This window comes from Pelodiscus sinensis, chromosome 2 (genome assembly GCF_052426305.1).
Source record: "Pelodiscus sinensis isolate ZL-2025 chromosome 2, ASM5242630v1, whole genome shotgun sequence".
NCBI classification, from domain to species: Eukaryota; Metazoa; Chordata; order Testudines; family Trionychidae; genus Pelodiscus; species Pelodiscus sinensis.
This window is the reverse complement of record NC_143053.1, coordinates 78,460,001-78,478,588: the sequence shown is the minus strand read 5'-3', so window position 1 is coordinate 78,478,588 and position 18,588 is coordinate 78,460,001. Positions and strand designations below refer to the sequence as shown.

Below are 18,588 nucleotides of genomic sequence, written 5' to 3'. Positions count from 1 at the left end.
AGAAAGGAAAACTAAGATCATGTGGTTATAATTATTACCAGGCAAGGAATATTTCTGCAGCTCAGTGGTAAAGTAAAACTTTGTCGCTTTCTGCTCCCAATAGCGTCCATCGCAAAACAACTGCCTCATTAAATCTCTGCAGTAAGATTAATATGCCGTAGCTGCACTACATTTATAACTTGGTACTCTATAAAAAGCACATTTAATGTTTGAGCCAGAGCTCAGATACAAAGTATTACTATAAAAACTTCTGGCAGTGGGCATATAGTATGGGCCATCCGCGCTACCTGGAACAGATACATCTGGAGGGTTTTTTTTAATTTTTAGCATTAAGTTCTTGTTATAGGAAAATGTAATAAATAATAACATATGACTCAGCAATGGTAGTAACAAAACACAAGATAAAATAGTAATATGAAAATGAATGCACTAACAAGATTATTTAAAAACTAAGAATTAATTCAAAAATTAAAAAAGGAATAGAAACCTGAGTCACTTCCTGACATATTATTCTCCAGTTTTACAGCCTCCTGTTTTTCTAATTGAAAATAGTCACAGTATTTATTAGTTCTCAAATTTAAAAAAAATCAAATAATTTAGGCATAGATTCATTCCTGTGAGATGAGAGAAAGTTTATCTCATTTTATTTATGTTTAAATAAAATGTTTCACCTTGCAACAAACACTAACAAGATGTATACAGTAAGTACTCTGGGTGACAATAGATAAAGTCTTTTTACTTAGAGCTTTAAATGTATACTTTACAACCTAAAAAGGAATAGTTAAAACTATTACTTTTTTTAAACTCACTAATTCTAGAAATCAACCCGGAAAATCCTTTAAAATGTAGGTCTTACAAGAGTAACTTCAGTGACATCAATGGAACTAACCACTTGAATAAGGTATTATTAAAAAAAAGTAACTGTTTGCAGAATCAAGCCCCTAAGCAAAAATAAATAAATAAAACAAAAAAAATATAATTTCTAGAATTCAAGAAATTATATTAGAGTACAAGAGGAAAAAAGTCTTTATTGTTACAAGGAACAGACACCATAATATTAACCTACTTGTATTACTTCTTCACAATTATTCTACAATTATTCTTAATAAATTCCATGTACATTCAGACCTAAAGAAAAGGATTTATCTGAAGAGTTCCCACTGACTTTCACAAAGGCGTTTGGTGATTGGTAAGCAAACTGAACAATTACCATTCTAAGTTTAAAGTCATTTATAAAATAACTACCCCAACACACACAATAGTTTCATATAGATGGATATTAATTAAGAGCAGAATTGTTTACATTTTGTGGGAGCATGTGGTAATTTGTTTGTTTGTTCTTGAATTTTAAATTTTAATGCTTCCCTTTCCGTTGGATACTCAGCAATATTCCTGATATTGTGACATTAACAAGTGGGATCTTGTTTGTTTGTTTGTTCCTGCACATTAGAAGAGCATTCAAGTTTAAATTCAATGCAATGAGGGCAGACTTTGAAAAAATTAATCTCATGCTGTTGTAAAACAGCAAATAAGTACTAATTAAGAAATTCAGCATTACCGGTCTGTGCAGTTATCTGTCCCACACCCGCCTGCTGGTCCTCCGTTTCATTTTCTTCTACTGTCAGGAAAAGGTAAACAAAAAACATGATGTTAGGCGGGTAGAAGAAATAACTCATCTCCCTAATTTCAGTTCTGAAAGCCAGAGAACATTGCCTAGTACAAAATCTCAAATGGGACCATAGCACTGCACTTTTCCAAAAGCATGTAGTGAAGTGGCCAAAAAGATTTCATGAATTAAGAAACAAGTCAAATTTCCACTGAGATATTTGTTTTTGATCAACTGTATTTGGTTACATAACAGAATTAGGGGTTAAGTCTAGGCATGGACACTCTGCTCCCTTATGCTACATTGTTAAGTGGGAAGCTTTTTCTGGCAAAGCGGGGGTGGATGCTAAATTGTAAATTTCCACTAAATTTAAAATTTAAAAAAAAAAACATGGAGACAGCCTTGCAAGGATGAAGGAACCTAGCCTTGTCTTACTGAGTCTTCAGACAGACCGTACTGGCATCTTTATTATGTTGGGATTGGTCCTGCCTAGAGCAGGGGGCTGGACTTGATGACCTTCTGAGGTCTCTTCCAGCTCTATGGTTCTATGATTCTATGGCTCATAGTTTCCCTAAAGACATATCAATCTGGTCATACTGACAATTCAAAAACCCTCTGGGCAGCAATGAAACTGACAAGAACCATGTCAGCTTCATTCTGTGACTACTTTGGGAAGCCCCAGGTTGCTGAAGAGGCAGGCACTGGCACTATTTACAGCGGAAAATGACTTATCAAAGTGAAGATGGGGAGGAGTCGAGTAGCAGAACTACTTTCTTATTCCTTTTCCAAAAGGCAAGAGCTCTTTTGAGTTGAAGGTGCAGTAGAAAGAAAGAGCTCCTTCTCCCCTTCCAATAAAGAAAGAGTGGAGAGAGGAGACTTCATGTTTACAGTACCACCAAGTTTTGAAAAATAGTAAGTTAGGCCTCAAAAAATATATAAGTGGATTAAAAATCATGACATTTTTAAGGTATAAAATTACTTTCCCAACAGCTGTTCCCAAAAAGGGAAGTTTAGAGACGAGATAGTAGCCTCCTAGATCTTAACAAGATTTGTTTTATTTTGCTTTAAGTGCGTCTTCGCTTCCACCTTTAAAGGTTTGTAATGATGGACTGAATCTTTCTGCAGAAATGCCTACTTCCATCAGCAGAGGTTCTAAGACCCCCCCCTTACTAACAGAAGCAGACACTTATACACTATAAATTGTTGTTAATTCACACAATTGGGTGACAAGCACCTTGCAAGTTACAGAATTTTGAATTTTACAGTACATAAATGTCATAAAGATTGCCTCAAAAGAACTTATTTTTAGTAAATGTATCACAGTGTACTTTGTAAAAATAATTGCCATTAGTATAGTACTCTGCTTTTAAATGTTTTCTTGATAAATAAACTCTCCTTTACCAGAACTCCAAAGTGAGCACATTAGTTCAACCTACATACATGTTGCATTAAAAAAGAAAGTAAACTTCTGACCAGCATGTTAGCAGGTAACTTTGTGGTTAGCACCTTTTTTAAAACTGTTGTTCAATCTCTTTTTGGATTTATAGTCATAAAAAAGCCAAGTAGGTCACAACAGGCCACTGCATAAAGAACTTGCCAATAATAGTCAACTAGACTGACATGTTTGTCAGGAAAGATGAACCCTTGTTGAAAAGAAAAATATGGTTCAGAGGAGAACAGAGCAAAACAAAAACCCTAGAATAAGGAGTATTTAGCATAGAGTTAGCCTACGAAATGTCATCTAGTTCTCCTTTACATCATAGCCATATCCTTCCACCAACTAATAAAAATTGTTTGCTATATTCAGTAATTACAGTCCAGTTCATCATTCTATAGTCAAAGTACTAAAAAGAAACTATAGTAAGTCCTCCCATAGCCTGTTGATAAGAACTTTATCCTTGTATCATTCCAGTTATCACACTATGTTAAACACACTAAAATAAACATCATCCTAAATCTCATAGCCAACTTCAATATTAGCTTCCCCAAGCATAACTGAAGCATTGTGTTTCCTTTCAATAAACAAAGGCAATTTTCAACAATATCCTTCTGCTAGTGACTTTACACTTTATACCACTATGAGAAAAAACTGTTGGCTAACAAACTAAGTATAGGAAAGATATGCAGACAGCAGCAGCTGTCGAATATTTCTTGTTAATACCACATAAAACAAAGATTACTTACAGTTCAGGATTCTATTTGTGAACAAGGGTTTTTGATTTCTTCCGACTTTTGTAAACTATTTAGCATGGCCTACCATAAGAAGAGATAACTCCAGGATAGTAAAAGTAATTGAATGCCAGTAAAAAAAAACCTCAGGACATACGAAGAACAAACGTCTGTGTTTCCAGTTATGTTATGCTGCAATGGCTGAATATTAATTCTAGATACTTCTGTGATATCCTCATTTCAGAGGTAACATTTTTTTTTGTATGAACAGTTAACTGTTTATGACTGCAGAGTCACCTGTTTTGTTAACTGTGGAAATATTTCTTTGCTAACTAGATCAGAGAAGACTGTCAGCTTCTTAAAGCAATAAACCATCAATTCCCCATTATACACTTACATTATGAAATTTTAAAAAGTGTTTCTAAATAAGAAATCACTCACCAAAACAATTGTGGCACTGCATTTCTTCATTGTGAAAAATTGTATTTGCATATAATTTTTAAAAAACAGGATCTGACAAGGAAAATAGCTGAAAAACTGAAATTCTATCTCCACCTTTATAAAGGCTGGTGAGTTTGGACTCATAGCAGCATTTAAACTTTAGTACAAAAAATGCATCTATAATCTAACTTTTATATATATGAAAGGTAAGGGCTGTTCAGATTTGCAATCCAAGTCAGAGAACTACTTGTTATCCTGGGGAAACCCTAGCTTGAATTCAGACAGTCTGGCATGCCCAGACTCAGAGGGTTCTAGGAAAGCTGACAAAGCAACACTGAATAGGGCTAAATCTTACTGCCATTTTATACAAATAGTCTCTCTGAAGCCACTAAGTGGACGAACAAACAGATCTGGCCCCTAGATTCTGACAGCAGAGTTAACCTTCCACTAATACACTGCAATATCTGCTAGTCAGCATGCATTTCATCTCTCCTACCTAGGAGATTGTCAGAATGGCACAAGGCTTACATAAGCCGGGAAAAGTTTATAAAGCTACCAGTGGAAGAATTCACATAGTCTACTAACTAATTAGGCTACCCCATGTGGAAGGGTTAGTCTATTAGTATTAGTACCCTGATTATTAGAACTAGACTGCAGTGGTGTTTGCCTAAGACTATGTCACATGGAAAAAAGAAAAGATGAAAACAGAAATGTGGGAATGCTATGAAAAGGTGCATTTTCACTGGGAAGGAATCCTTTACAGAGAACAGAGACTATGATTTATGATTTTTGACCTATTACAAGCTATAATAAAACAAAAGCTAGAGATAACTGAAAAAAAAAGACTATTTTCATCTACTGTGAGTAGGTTAATACATTTTCAAAATAACGAAAAAATACATACCTTCCTGAATGTCTAAAGTTCTCTTCCACTTATTAAACAAAGCAAGAGAAACCACATATACCAAAATAAAACTATAAAATAGATTGTTATGGATTTAGTATCCTTCCTAAAAACACTTTTATTTAAGGGATGTGAAACAAAGCAAACACTGCAAAAAAGGTTGCTAGCGGTATGAGAAGAAATGGTTTATAATAAAAATAAGCATTTAAACTTATACTTTGCATTTCCTATAACTCAATTAATGTAAGTTGCCATAAGGTTAACATTGTCATTTCTTGAATTTAAACTCATCTTCAATAAAAGTATTTTTCTTCTATGATGAATACTTTGTAAAGCATGCATTCAATCTAAACATTTGAATGATATCTGCAGATAAGAGACATTAATCATATTAGCATAATCAATATACAATTTAGTTACCAAGACAGAACAGAAATGAAGCATGTGTGCCATTATTTTACTATCTGCAAAATACTGTCATTTCTGGAAATATCTCTGGGTATGTCTACACTACCCCGCTAGTTCAAACTAGCGGGGTAATGTAGGCATACCGCACTTGCAAATGAAGCCCGGGATTTGAATTTCCCGGGCTTCATTTGCATAAGCGGGGCTCCGCCATTTTTAAATCCCCGCTCGTTCGAACCCTGTGCCGCGCGGCTACACGCGGCACAAACTAGGTAGTTCGAACTAGGCTTCCTAGTTCGAACTACCGTTACTCCTCATTCCACGAACTAGGAGGGTAGTGTAGACATACCCTTTCTCTTTTTTCTCTCCTCCTAATGTCCACATATTAACTAAGAGATACTTACTGCCACTAGGAATGTTAAAATGTGTTTGTTTGTGTAAACTTGTAACTGCTGAAATTTACATGGTTGCAAAGGGGGGTGGGGAGAAGTCAGGAGCTGGTTCTCATGGGGAGCCACTTTTTAAGCCAGGCTCTCCATGAGTATCAGCTCCTATTCCCCCACCGCCACCTAGGCTGCTGCCTCTGTATCAAAAGCAGCAGCGTGGGGGGGAAGCAGGCAGCTCGGCAGGAGCTATTGCTCACAGGGAGCTGGCTTAAAAGCCGACTCCCTGCAAACACCAGCTGCCTGTCCTCCCCTGCTCTGTTGCCTCTGTGGGAGGCAGCAGCAGGAGAGAGGGGAGGTGGCTCCGCAGGAACCAGCATAGGTGGAGAGTGGTCTTAAAAGGCCGCTCCCCATGTACAACAACTCCTGCTTCCCGTGCACCACTGCCTCTCAAACAGAGGCAGCAGCGCAGAGGGTGAGGGGGACTGCATGTAACTGTGAGGGTTAACCAATGATCCCAGGCTCATCAGTTAACTGTTTACTCGGGTACACATTCACATCCCTAATTGCCACCATCTACACATAGATATTTAATATGATCAGGTAGATTAGCCATATAGCAAGGCAAAGGTAAGGTTCAGCTTTGGCCCCCCACACCTGGAGCACTGGGAGTCAGGTATCAGCCGAGCTCAGGCTTCAGTCCTTTCTCCTGGGGTTGTGTAATATTTTTTATTGTCAGAAGGAAATCACAGTGCTGTGCATTAGAGAACCTCTGCTTTAGAACATATTTTAATAAAAGATTCAGTTTGTACGGGCAATGCTGGCTGAAGTCCATAAAGAGTTACAAGTACGCAGTTAATTGCAGGATCACACCCTAAAGTAGTTCTTTTTGTTTATTCTGTCTCCATTTCTGCTACACCCTTCATCCTTTCTTTGAAATTCATCATCAGCCAAATTCTCCCATTAGACACAGTGAAAATGCACCTTTTCATAGCATTCCCACTGGTGCCAATGAAAGTCACAATAGTGACTCTGAGGGGACAATGATAACCTCACTAAAACAGGGTTGTAAACACACAAAATACATTACAAAACTACTTTATTAAGAGATCTTGCATTCTTTCTGGTCAGTAACCATGATAATATCCTGATCAACACCAGGCAAGGCCTAATTTTTTGAACCACATTAACAGTATCAATACACCTCCACTGAAGATGCAGTAGAGTGCCTCTTTTATTAACTATAATGGGGAGGTGTCTAAGAAGTTTATATAATCAAACATCTCAAAATTACAACAGATACAAGATTGCACACGTTGAAATATGGTGATTGTGTCACTTTCTTCTTGTCCTTCAGTACACTTCCAAGTAATTTCCAATGCATCAACAGCATCATAATCTGAAGGCACTGGAATCTGAAGCCAAATTGACTTGCTCTTTAATTGACCATACTTTTGTTATATGATCCTCTTCCCTCCTCCCAGAAAAGTAATTACTTGTTTGAAAAAATAGTGGTGCTCATAACATTGAAGTTTTACTGTACCAATGAAGCAAATTTTTGTATTTTTTAAAACTAATAATCTTATTAATAAATATATTTGAGATTAAACTGAACCCTTCCTTCCTTTTCCAGTGTTGCTGAATACGCTGCCTCCCATGATTTTTAAGTTGTAAAGTTCCTTAAAGCACAACTAACAAGTGTAAAGCATTGTTCAAGAAGGGGGTGTTTAAAATAATAGAACTGAATGCTCATTATTATAACTAACCTTCCTCCCCTCTAGCTATATAAAGGGGTAACTTACAGTAAGCATGCTGGTAAGACAATGTTTACCGGGGTAATCAGTTAGGGTATGTCTACACTAGCCACCCTAGTTCGAACTAATGTAATCATTCGATTACTAATGTAATCATTCGAACTTGCAAATGAAGCCTGGGATTTAAATATTGTAGGAGGAGTAATGGTAGTTCGAATTAGGAGCTTTAATTCAAATTACCTAGCCTGTGCCGCGTGTAGCCGTGGGCAGGTAGTTCGAACTACCGGGCATTTTAAAATGGCGGCGCCCAGGAACATGCAAATGAAGCCCGGGATATTTAAATCCCGGGCTTCATTTGCGAGTTCAAATGACTACATTAGCCACCCTAGTTCGAACTAGGAGCCTGCAGTGAAGCGTGTCAGCCCAAGTGTGTGGGGGTGTGCTCCCTGCCCAGCTGGATCCACCACGCTATAGGCAGGGGGCTGCTCTAGCTGTTCCCTCCCCCAGCCTGCAGCACAACAGGCCAGTTAACCGGTTAAACAAGTAGTTTAACTGGTTAACATTTTAAATGGGATTTCACATCCCTTATCTCTTACACCTTCTTCTTACTGAAACTGCTTCACACCCCTCCTGACATTCTTATCCATTTTATACACTCTCCTCTCCTGCCTGTCCTTCCATTGAGCTCCTTTCTCAGTTATTGTTGTATAAAAGCTGAACCGGGAGCAGCGTGTGGTTCCCAATTCAGCTATGTTGGTTAGACAGTATGATTCCTATGCTGAAACAGCAGTATCTCCTTAGACAGTACCAAAAAAGTTTTTCTGGTTAGGCACATTGAAAAAAACCATACACACCCATTCTCTTTCAGCTCTCATATTCTTCACTCAAGGATGACAGCATCCCAATGTGACACACTGAATCATGTCAGGAGACAGTTACGTTGATGGAATATTATGGGTGAGGAAGACAGAACAGAGATCCCCTCCAGCCACACTGAGAATTCTAGTGTCTTCATAAAGTTAGAATCCATTTTGTTTTCAGGACAGTTAAATCAGTTTTGAGTGCAGACCTTGCCTCCCTAACTTCTCCTCCAGGAACAAAAGCTTGGACTATTTTTTAAAATTGTTTTTGTGGAAGAGTTGATAATGATAATATGCATTTTACAAAGTGCCATTCAACCAAAAAATCTCAAAGTTTTTTGTAATCACATAAGTTTTACAACATCACTGTGAGGTACTATTCTGTCACCTCAAAGATAACAGAACAAAGATGGTGAGGGCCAAATTCTCTCTTCCCTTTTGCAGTTATACAAAAAAGGGAGCCAAAAACTGTTGCAGTTCCACTGATCTCCCATTGGCTGCAGTCCATGCAATGAGAACAGGAACCCCTGCACACCGCAAAGTAGGATTCTGCATCATCATGCAGGAGGATACAGGAATGTGGCTGGGGAATGACAGGGTCATCCAAGGGGACCACGGCTATACAGATTTGCTGTACTCTCTGCAGACATTGCTAATAGGTCTGTTGCTCTGTGTCCTGCTAATGGGCTGTGGGAGAGGAAAGAGTCATCCTCACCCTGTACTTAATCCATTTATTTCAATGGGATCTGGCTCCAAGAAATTAAGTGATTTGCTCAAGCTCCCTCCAGGGCTGTATATGCATGGTGCCAAGCATCCCCAACTCTCAGGGAAGTCAACGGAAAGGAGGAAATGTGGCACTTCTCAGGACCGTGGCAATACACTGACAGAGAGAAGAACTGGCTCCAGAAGTCCAACTCCAAGACCAGTGCTCAGACTTTTTGGCCAACCTTCAGCTGAAAGCTATGACAGGTTTGACCTCGCTGGTCCTGAACAAGGAGACTTGCCAGACCAGGAAAGGTCCCTCCCCTCCTGGCTTGTGCTGCCACTGGGTATGGGCTCCAGCCTGCCCCTGCCGATGACCCAGCCCTCTGGGGCTCTCTAGATGCCTCCGGGGCCGGAGTGCCACAGTCAGAGCTGTGCAGCCAGGGCAGAGCTCTGCAGCTGCCTAGCTCCATGGCAGGGGGCGGAGCTCTGCAACCGGGACAGAGCTCAGCAGCCACCTAGCTCTGCGACCCAGACAGGAGCTGTGCAGCCACAGCTGGGGCGGAGGGTCGGGGCTGGAGCTCCGTGGACAGGGACAGAGATGCAGGGGCCGGAGCTCCACTGCAGCACCCATTCCCCAACCCCCCCCCCCCACACACACACTGGGTTGCTGGTGCCCCTGCTGCACACTTCTGCCCTGCCACCAGACCTCCCTGTTCCTGGGCTCTGTGGTCCAGGAACATCCGTGGTGCAGTCGGATGTTGCCTGACCAGGAAGTCCCGGTTATGGGAGGTACAACCTCTATTTACTTTCAAGAACATCATCATAGATAATCAGTGCAGCATGATAAAAATCAGGGAGTGAAAAGAATATCCAAGATAATATTTATGCACAGTTACAGAGTCCATTATATAATAGTAGTGGTTTCAGAGTTCGGATTCCTCATAATACATCACGGCTACAAATAAGCCATTCATTCTTTCTCTCTCACTTTAGTAATACCCTTTAAGTGTAGGTGATGAGTTATATGGCACATGGATGGTCATAATTATGAATTTAGATTATTTTCAGAGGCCTGTACCTGCCTCTATACTTAGAAAATAGGGATTAAATTAAATGTTTCCACAAAAAGCTGGACTCTTTTGAAGAGAAGTACATCTGAAGCAGTCTGAACTACAGTGTATAGAAGTTTAGAAGCAGAAACAACCCGTGCCAAAATATTAACGCCTAAATGCAGGCATTTAAAAGTGATCTCATTTTCAAAGAGGTAAACAGATGCTCAACACTTCTAAAAGATCAGTTCACTAATTTTGACACCCAATGTTAAGCAACAAGACTTTCTGGCCACTGATCCCATTTGCAGAACTAATAGATTTTTTATATTAAATTAATGATACACATTTATCAAAAAATGAGCTCAGTGTTAATTAAAATTTGCATGACCTAGGTTGTTCTTTGTATAAATGTTTATCAGGAAGCTGCTTCCACAGAATTTGCTTCTTTGTTTTACAATTTTGTACATCGCCTTTTGTTCTTCTTATCATTCTTGTCTTACTTTTACGCAACCAGAAAAGTACTTAGTACTCACTCCCCTTCCTCTCTTGATTTACATTTGTATTTGGCTCACTAGCCTTTACCACTCAATCTACTCAACAGCTCAACCTTAAATCATAAGATATAAATCTTTTTCTCATACTCTGGCTCTTAAGTACATAACCCAACCACTTCCCAGAAGTCACACACAGGCCAACAGTCAACCATTTCATCCACCTTTTTTCAGGATAACAAGAAGTTGCATTGAGCATGCATCTCAAAGTCCCTGTTGTTCTGGGATTAGAGGATCAGAGATTGTAAGGACCACAATTGCAAGGAAGGAAGTGTAGAATAACTAAAAGAGATAAATCAAAAACACCCCTGCAGGCCCACCACACACAATAGTATAATCAAAATTTAGAAAATATGTTGACACCGTTAGAAAAACAAAATATACCTCCCTCCAAAGAAATGTACAGAATGCCACTGACTTGCAATGCGATTGGTTCCGGGGGAAGCGTCACAAGTCGGGGGCGTTGTAACGCGAACCCTCATTTACGATAGGCACTGTGCGCTGTCGTAAATGCGGGCCAAGGACGTAAGTCGGGGGTTTTCAGCCCCTTTCGCACTTACAAAAATGGTTGTAAGTGCAGTGGGTCAGAACTCAGGCGGTTGCAAGTCGATGGCCTCCTGTACTTTCAGAGCCATAACATGTTTTGTTGACCAATATATAGTCCAACGTTACCAATAACTTATTTTGAAATAATAACTTCTGAATTACCTATTTCAAAATAGTGTGTGCACTCTACACAGAAGTCTCGAAATTAGTCCAAGGCAGGCTCCCTTAATGTGGATGCACTACCTCGACGTATAGCCCCTGGAAGCACTGGGGAGTAATTACTTTGAATGACTCTGGCGAGTAGTTATTTTGAAATAGTAGCAGTGGAGTATCCACACTACTGCTATTTTGAAATAGCTATTTCGAAATAAGCATTATTCCTCATGGGAAGTGGGAGTTATCTCAAAATAATAGGCTTGGTGTGTGGACACTCCGCTTACTGTTTTGAAATAAGGGAAGTTATTTCAAAATAACTCCCTAGTGTAGACCAGGGCCTAACCTGATGTGTAAAAGAAATATTTTAAAAGGAAGGGATTTTTTTTTTTTGTTAAATCCCGTCAAGGCATATCAAATTAAATATATTGTAGCATTTAAGAGATTTAGAAAAGGGAGGAGGGTGAAAGATACTAGACTCATTAAAATGGAATATTTCAGATGAATTACTAATGCAAATAGTAAGCCCTCTCTCCTGTTCCCACTGAAGTCAATAATGGTGGAGGTGGGGAAATAACTGCCATTAAATATCAGTGATACAGTATTCAGGGCATTTTTAAAACTTGAATAGCTGACAAGACTACTGTATTTAGCGTATACATCATAATATAATTTCAAGTGTATGAACAAAAACCTACTCCACAGCATGTACAGTAGGTGTTCTTTAATCTACAGAAGAGGTGGGGAACCTTTTCTGGGTCTGGGGGCCGCTGACTCACAGAAAAATCAGTCAGGGGCCACAGACAAGTGAGAAGCAAACAAAACAAAACAACAAATCTTCTCTGATCCCCTCCATTCTCCTTGCACACCAGAGCTTGGGGGAAAGGGAGGGGAAGGCCCAGACTAGTAGATTTTGTGTGCTCCTACCCAATGGGAGAACAGCGGGGGGCTTGGAGTGCCAGCACAGGCTCCCCAATGTTGAGGAGGAGTCCTGAACCTCGGGGGCCGGATCCAGACAAGCCGAGGGCCACATCTGGCCTCCAGGCCTTAGGTTCCCCATCCCTGACCTACAGTATCTTTCCCACTTAAAATAAATGCTATACACATCCAAGAAGAATACAAACACTGGAAAACTTCAGCATTCTGGAGGAAAAGAAAGTCTTCAGAAATAGTAAAGGAATGTAAACAAAAACAAACTTTTTCAGTTAAAAAAGTTTGTACAATTTTAACTAGTACCGTAATATTGGAGGAAAATATTCCTCATTTTAAAATTATTTTGGTGTGTAACAGCATCTTACACACATATGCTACAAAATAACTGAAAGTAGAATTTTTGTGACCACACTATAAACCCATAAAAGTAGGTGGACTGAATGAAAATGCTGATTGTAATGTGCTGTAATAAAGATCTCCCCAAGATCAGCCCAATCTTCTTTTGCTATAGCATAGTCCCCAGGCATATGGCTAACTACTGCTTGATCATTATCCTGGCTAAAACTAAAGCTACTGAAGTTTAGGAGGATTCATATATAACAGAATTTCTTTCATCTCTAATAATTGCTAAACTAGCATAATTACTCATACTTGAAGTGAATGTGATGCATGCTAAGAACTCAAGTTGCCTAAAATTAAACAAAAACAAAACCGACTACTGAACTCTGATTTCAAAGATTCATCTTCTGTCAGACTTCTATGCCAAGTGTTACATAATGATTTAGAATTATTTAAAAGCTTCCCTTACACTATTTGACTGTTATAAAGAGAGCAACTGAACAACTTTAATGCTTATATTTCAATTGCTTTGTAGTAAAAGCAATGCACAATACTCTTAAAACCATACATGCACCTTTCCATAGTCCAATAGATCAATCATACACAATTTCAGTTAGAGGAAAATGTTGTCCCCGCAGGGGAAAAAATTATATATATTTGACCACAATTTTTATTTAATTGAAACAGGAGAAGGAAGTTGCATTTGCCCCATTCCCAGTAGGACTAATACTGTCTTTTGCCTGTACCACAAGAGTCAGTACAAAACTCCAAATACATATCAGACAAAATGTTTAGGGTTTTTTCCTTGAGGTATCAATATTCTTACCACATTCACTGTTTCAAACAAAAACATTTAATCCAGAAGATTTCTAACAAGTTTGGGGCTGGAGAGGGTTTAAGTCCTATTCTCATTTACAAATAATTAACTAAAAGAGATAGAAAGAAAGGGGTTTTCCCCCCAAAATGTATGAGACTACAGTACTGAGCATGCATTTCATAACAAAGAAATTAAAACTATTAAACCAGTTACACTGAATGAATTAAAGCCTTTTAAAGAAATCTTAGTTTTGGTGGAACATCTTATCCTACATGTCTCCATATTAAGAAGTTCCCTTGTTGCAAGAGTCAACTGCAACTAGAAAACTGAAGCCATACTTCTAGATTTCTAGTCCTTTTAAGGCATCTTTATCTCAAGATTTCAGCCTCATAGCAACTAACAATTCAGTTCATAACTACAATATTTACAGATAGAAGGTTTCCAAGATGCCCCCCCCCCCCGCTCTTGAGAAATGGAGAGAAATGATCAATTTGACTTGCATTGGTCCCAAAAAAGCAACTTGATATCAAAGTTGATAAATTCACTAGTAAACATTAGCAATGTCAGAGAGAATTAGTGAGATGGGGAGGGGGAATATTTTAATAGGAACATGGGAATAGTGAGTGTGGCAAGCCAAAAATAAAAGCATAGCTATAAGTAACCAAAACTATAACACTGTAAGATTGTCATATTAAATCCCTTTGTAATTTGATTTTTTATGTATGCTTTTGTGTTCAATATCTAATTTTTGCCCTTTTGGGTAGCCAAATAAAAGCCAACAATCCACCTATGCATCAAAACAAGTAGAATCTTATAAATGTTTTGCTCCCTCCCTATAAGATGATTATGAAAGAACCTCTTGAAATCCTGAAACCAGGTCTTTCAGAAAATGTTCTTCAGACTATGAGTGCTGGAACTTCATTTGGAGTTTAAAAGGGATCATGCTAATAGTAATTGCTGTTTTTGTTTATGATAGATTGATTATAGTCTAATCTGCAGACAATCTAATGACTAACATCCAGCCCATGTAATTTAGAGGTTGGGCAGTGTGGGGGTGATAAACATTCAGCTAGTTGAGAAATTAATAGAAGTGCTACTGTGTGATGGGGATTTGAATGTTAAATTATTTCTTAAATATTGTTCCTAAGATAGCTTCCTTTTGTTACAATAATCCATTACCCCTGTACCTTAAATACCAGCATAGTATAGCATCTGTACCTTGTATGCAAGAAACTTATCATTGTTTCATATTGATTATAGAGACTTAGTCACATTAAATACATACATAAATACGGGAGAGGGGAGATAAAATTGATCAACTTCACCCACTACCAACTTTGCAGAAGTTGCAGATGCAAGTACAAACAAGATTGAAAGAGCACCTTTGTTTTCTTAAAAGAGGGCATAACTCGAAAAAATGCAGGGCATTGCCCTGGTATCATTTCAAGATATGTGCCTATTTTAGGCAGATTGAACCTATATAGTTCAGTGAGCACATTTTCCTTCTTTCTAGGAACTAAACATTTAATAAATTAAGCCACAGAATTATAAAAGCAGGTTACTAAATAACAGTACAAGGAAATTCATTCTGAAGTGACAGAGAAAAATAAAAATGCTTAAATAAGTCCTGAGAGTTCAATGTTTCTATTAAATTTGTGGGACTATACCAGCTCCCTGTGGTGACTTATTTAACACCTACAATTTCTAGTGATTTTTCACAGATGACTTTAGCCTAATGGGTATTACCTGACTTTGGTTGAGAAGGATGGGATTTAAAGATGCATTAGACTGCCTTTTCATTCAATTTCTCCAATTTTTCTTCACAGATGACAAGGATGACTAAATTTTCATGCATACAGTTCTACACAAATCATTTTTGATCAAAAAACTTTAATAAGAACAAAAAAACAAAAACCCACAAGTGAAAGAAAAGAGGTCAGTAACCTAAGTGTGATATCTTATACATTGTGCCAAGGTACAAAAAGGTTAGCCATTTAAAAGGACAACTTAAATAAGACACAACTGAATCACTCTTCTTCCCTTGCTTCCTCCGGTCAGAGGGTCCCAAGTACATTTCTGAATACATTTAGGGCAATTCTGGCCCTCAAGCATCCTGAGTTTAAAAAGGAATATAAATGATCTGTCTGAACAACATCTTCTCTTTTGCAACTTGGCTTCTTTCGTAGCTTTCACACTTACATATTGCTGACCTCCACTACCTCCCCTCCCTTTTCTTGTGTGTCCAGGACTGTTTTGATCACATAAAACACATACCGTAAGGCTCCCTTTCAGAAAATTCACAATAAAAGAGATAAACTGGCAAAATGAAAAATAGGTCAAGATTGATAAGTTTGATGCAACTTATTCTTAGTATACTGTACTAAAAACAACCTTGCAGTTTCTTTTTGTAGATAAAGTCAGTTAAGATAGTCAAATTAAATATCTTATTTAAATATATCTGGATGGAGAATATTTGCTCACCTATGCCCAAGCATGTTTTTGCATATCCCTAAAGTGCATGGTATACAGCCTGTCACAAATGATAGCCTTCTTTGTGCTTAGGTAAATGTTTTTATTGTTCTTAAAAAGTTGGGAGTACAGCTATTGTATGCCCTGCCTTGTTCCTCATTTATGTCAAAAGCTAGTACCTGACAGTGAGAATTACTCGGATAGTTAGACTATAGTTACCAGCAAACCAAAGGGGTGGGGGAGTAAGCAAAAGAGAGCTAATTCACAAATGTATTTAAAAAAAATACATTTAGTCATCAATGAGTTCTTAACACTCACTATTTCTAATGAACATTACTTTCATTCATTCAACACAGAACTTCCCAAAATTCAACTGTCATTTTGTTTTTAATGGATTTACCCATCTGTGTCACTGTTCCTTTAAGATACAAGTTTCAAATTAGGATATCAAAAGTGACGGCCATATCACAAATATCTTTTAAACCCTTTTTCCATCAGAAAAAAAGTTACTAAGTACATGGCAAAACTGCAAATTTACTGTGTATCCTATGTTTTGTTTAGATATGGCAACAGTACTCATGAATTTAAAGAGCTGATTTACACAGATGTAACAATAGTTTAATTTAGATGAGAAATAGTTTGGGGAAACTGTTTACTTGTAAAATAAATACCTTCCTTATCTCCTAATAATCAAACTAATAGTCATTAAAAAAAACCCACAAATCAATGTTGCATTTAAGTTTCTGTTGAAATTCCTGCAACACACTTGTAATGTTACTCATAGCAATTGTTTCTTCATTAAACATTAAGAGGAAATATTTTATAGCATTTAAATTGAAAATACTGTGTCCAAAGAACCTTTAAACTTCACAGCTGATTCATGCTGCTAGCCCACCTAGAAATCCTGTCCTCAGCTCAGAAGATTACTAATCCATTCAAAAATGGACACCATTCAAGAAAAATCAAATGGGGAAATGAAAGAAGTCAGATATTTGAACAAAGGCCACCAAGAATGATAATCTGCTTTTCAAGGATAATTACCACTGCAGTAATTACACATGTGATGATTGATTTACTATTTGTATTTTTTAAACTAGAGAAATAATGAATATGGCATGTTACACATTTCTTTGCTGTTTGGGTTAAATATTTAACAGTTTCTTAAGTGTATAGTATACTGTCACTAAAATCCAAGCCACTCCATCTGAAATCTAGGATTTTGCTATTTGCTCATTTTAGCAAATCTTAGGCAACTAGTACAAAAAACAGATTATATTCATACCTACACATAAAATGGAAGCTAAATTTTTGAGCTAATTTAAGTATTATTTACAGAAAGACACTTGGAAAAAGTGTTTTCATTTTGTAACATATGTGAGTAGAACACACATAAATTAGGAGGAGGAAAACATGGCCCTATTCTGACAGAACAATTTGCACCATTTACCCATTAATTTTGCATGATTTTTCATTAGCAGATTTGTAAGTCTATCTCTTTATTTGTTCGCTTCAACTTTTCTAATTTCTCATAAATATGGCCAATTGATAGCCCTATATACTGGGCATAAAAGTCATAGGCACGTGTAAATAAACCCTCGTGAGGGGAGTTCAAAACAAAACCTATGCACAACTGACAAAACTTTCATTGTCAATTCATTTAAAGAGATAAGTGAAGAGCACCACATTTGTTCTTCAGTCACTGATGAAAAAAAGCACTTCTGAACTGTACAAACTTCAGTAAATGAAAATGACTGCAAAAGAATGCAAGGCAGTAAAACAGAAGACACTCTTTATCCCTTTTTGAAATATTTGGAGGTAACAAAAAAATTAAGAGCCTGATCCAAAGGCACCTGAAATTAACAAAAAGACTTTGGAAGGGGGACTTCGGGAGTTTAGTTTTAAGCAAATGGAATGCTATTTCTAATAGGTACTGCTGTACATATAGAGGCTAATCCTGCTGCAATGAGAACTGCATAACTGTGTTGACTTAGATTCACTTAATTCCTGATTTACACCAGAATAGCTGAGAAAACTGTTCCTTTTACACCAGGAAACATCCCCCCAACCCTTTTCCGGGGTCTGTATTCATAGCTACACGATCCTCCAGGCTTCCAAGAGTTACCAGCTCTTTACTATGCCAGGCCTTCTTCCTTCGCCCCCACCCCCTCCATGTCTGATCCATTATGGGCTGGAGCAGCATGTGTTTGACTTCGCTTCACAACAGCTCCGGAGCAAGGGGCAGGCAAGTGTCGATTACAGAGCCCCCTCCTCCCCCTCCCAAGAGGAAAGCGGTATTTGGGTGGGACCAACGTATCCCCACCACCACGGGAGCTCGCAGCCCTGTCTGTGGCCAGCCCGGACATTGGGCTAAGTGGGGCAAGAAAAGCCACAAACTGGGGGAGGGGGCTGCTGAGGATGCTGCGGGCGGCGCTTTCTTGGGCACGGCTGGGGAGAAGCGCAGGGCAGGAGGCAGCCTTGTGGGGCCGGCCCAGGAACTGAGG

At 38.3% G+C, this 18,588-nt stretch overlaps 1 protein-coding gene across 9 annotated transcripts in view; it reads right to left on the bottom strand.

Moving 5' to 3' along the window:
* ZNF521 (zinc finger protein 521) overlaps positions 1–18,588 on the bottom strand; it is a 281,530-nt gene that overhangs the window by 260,454 nt on the left and 2,488 nt on the right. For 7 of the 9 annotated variants that reach the window (XM_075920829.2, XM_075920828.2, XM_075920825.2 and 4 more), the window contains one exon: positions 1,559–1,618. The exons of the other annotated variants lie outside the window; for them this stretch is intronic. Coding sequence is in view for 5 of the 7 variants with exons in the window: in XM_075920825.2 (XP_075776940.1) it covers positions 1,559–1,618 (60 nt within the window). In the remaining 2 variants the exon portion in view is untranslated. The remainder of the gene's footprint in view (positions 1–1,558; positions 1,619–18,588) is intronic. 9 annotated transcript variants of the gene reach the window in all.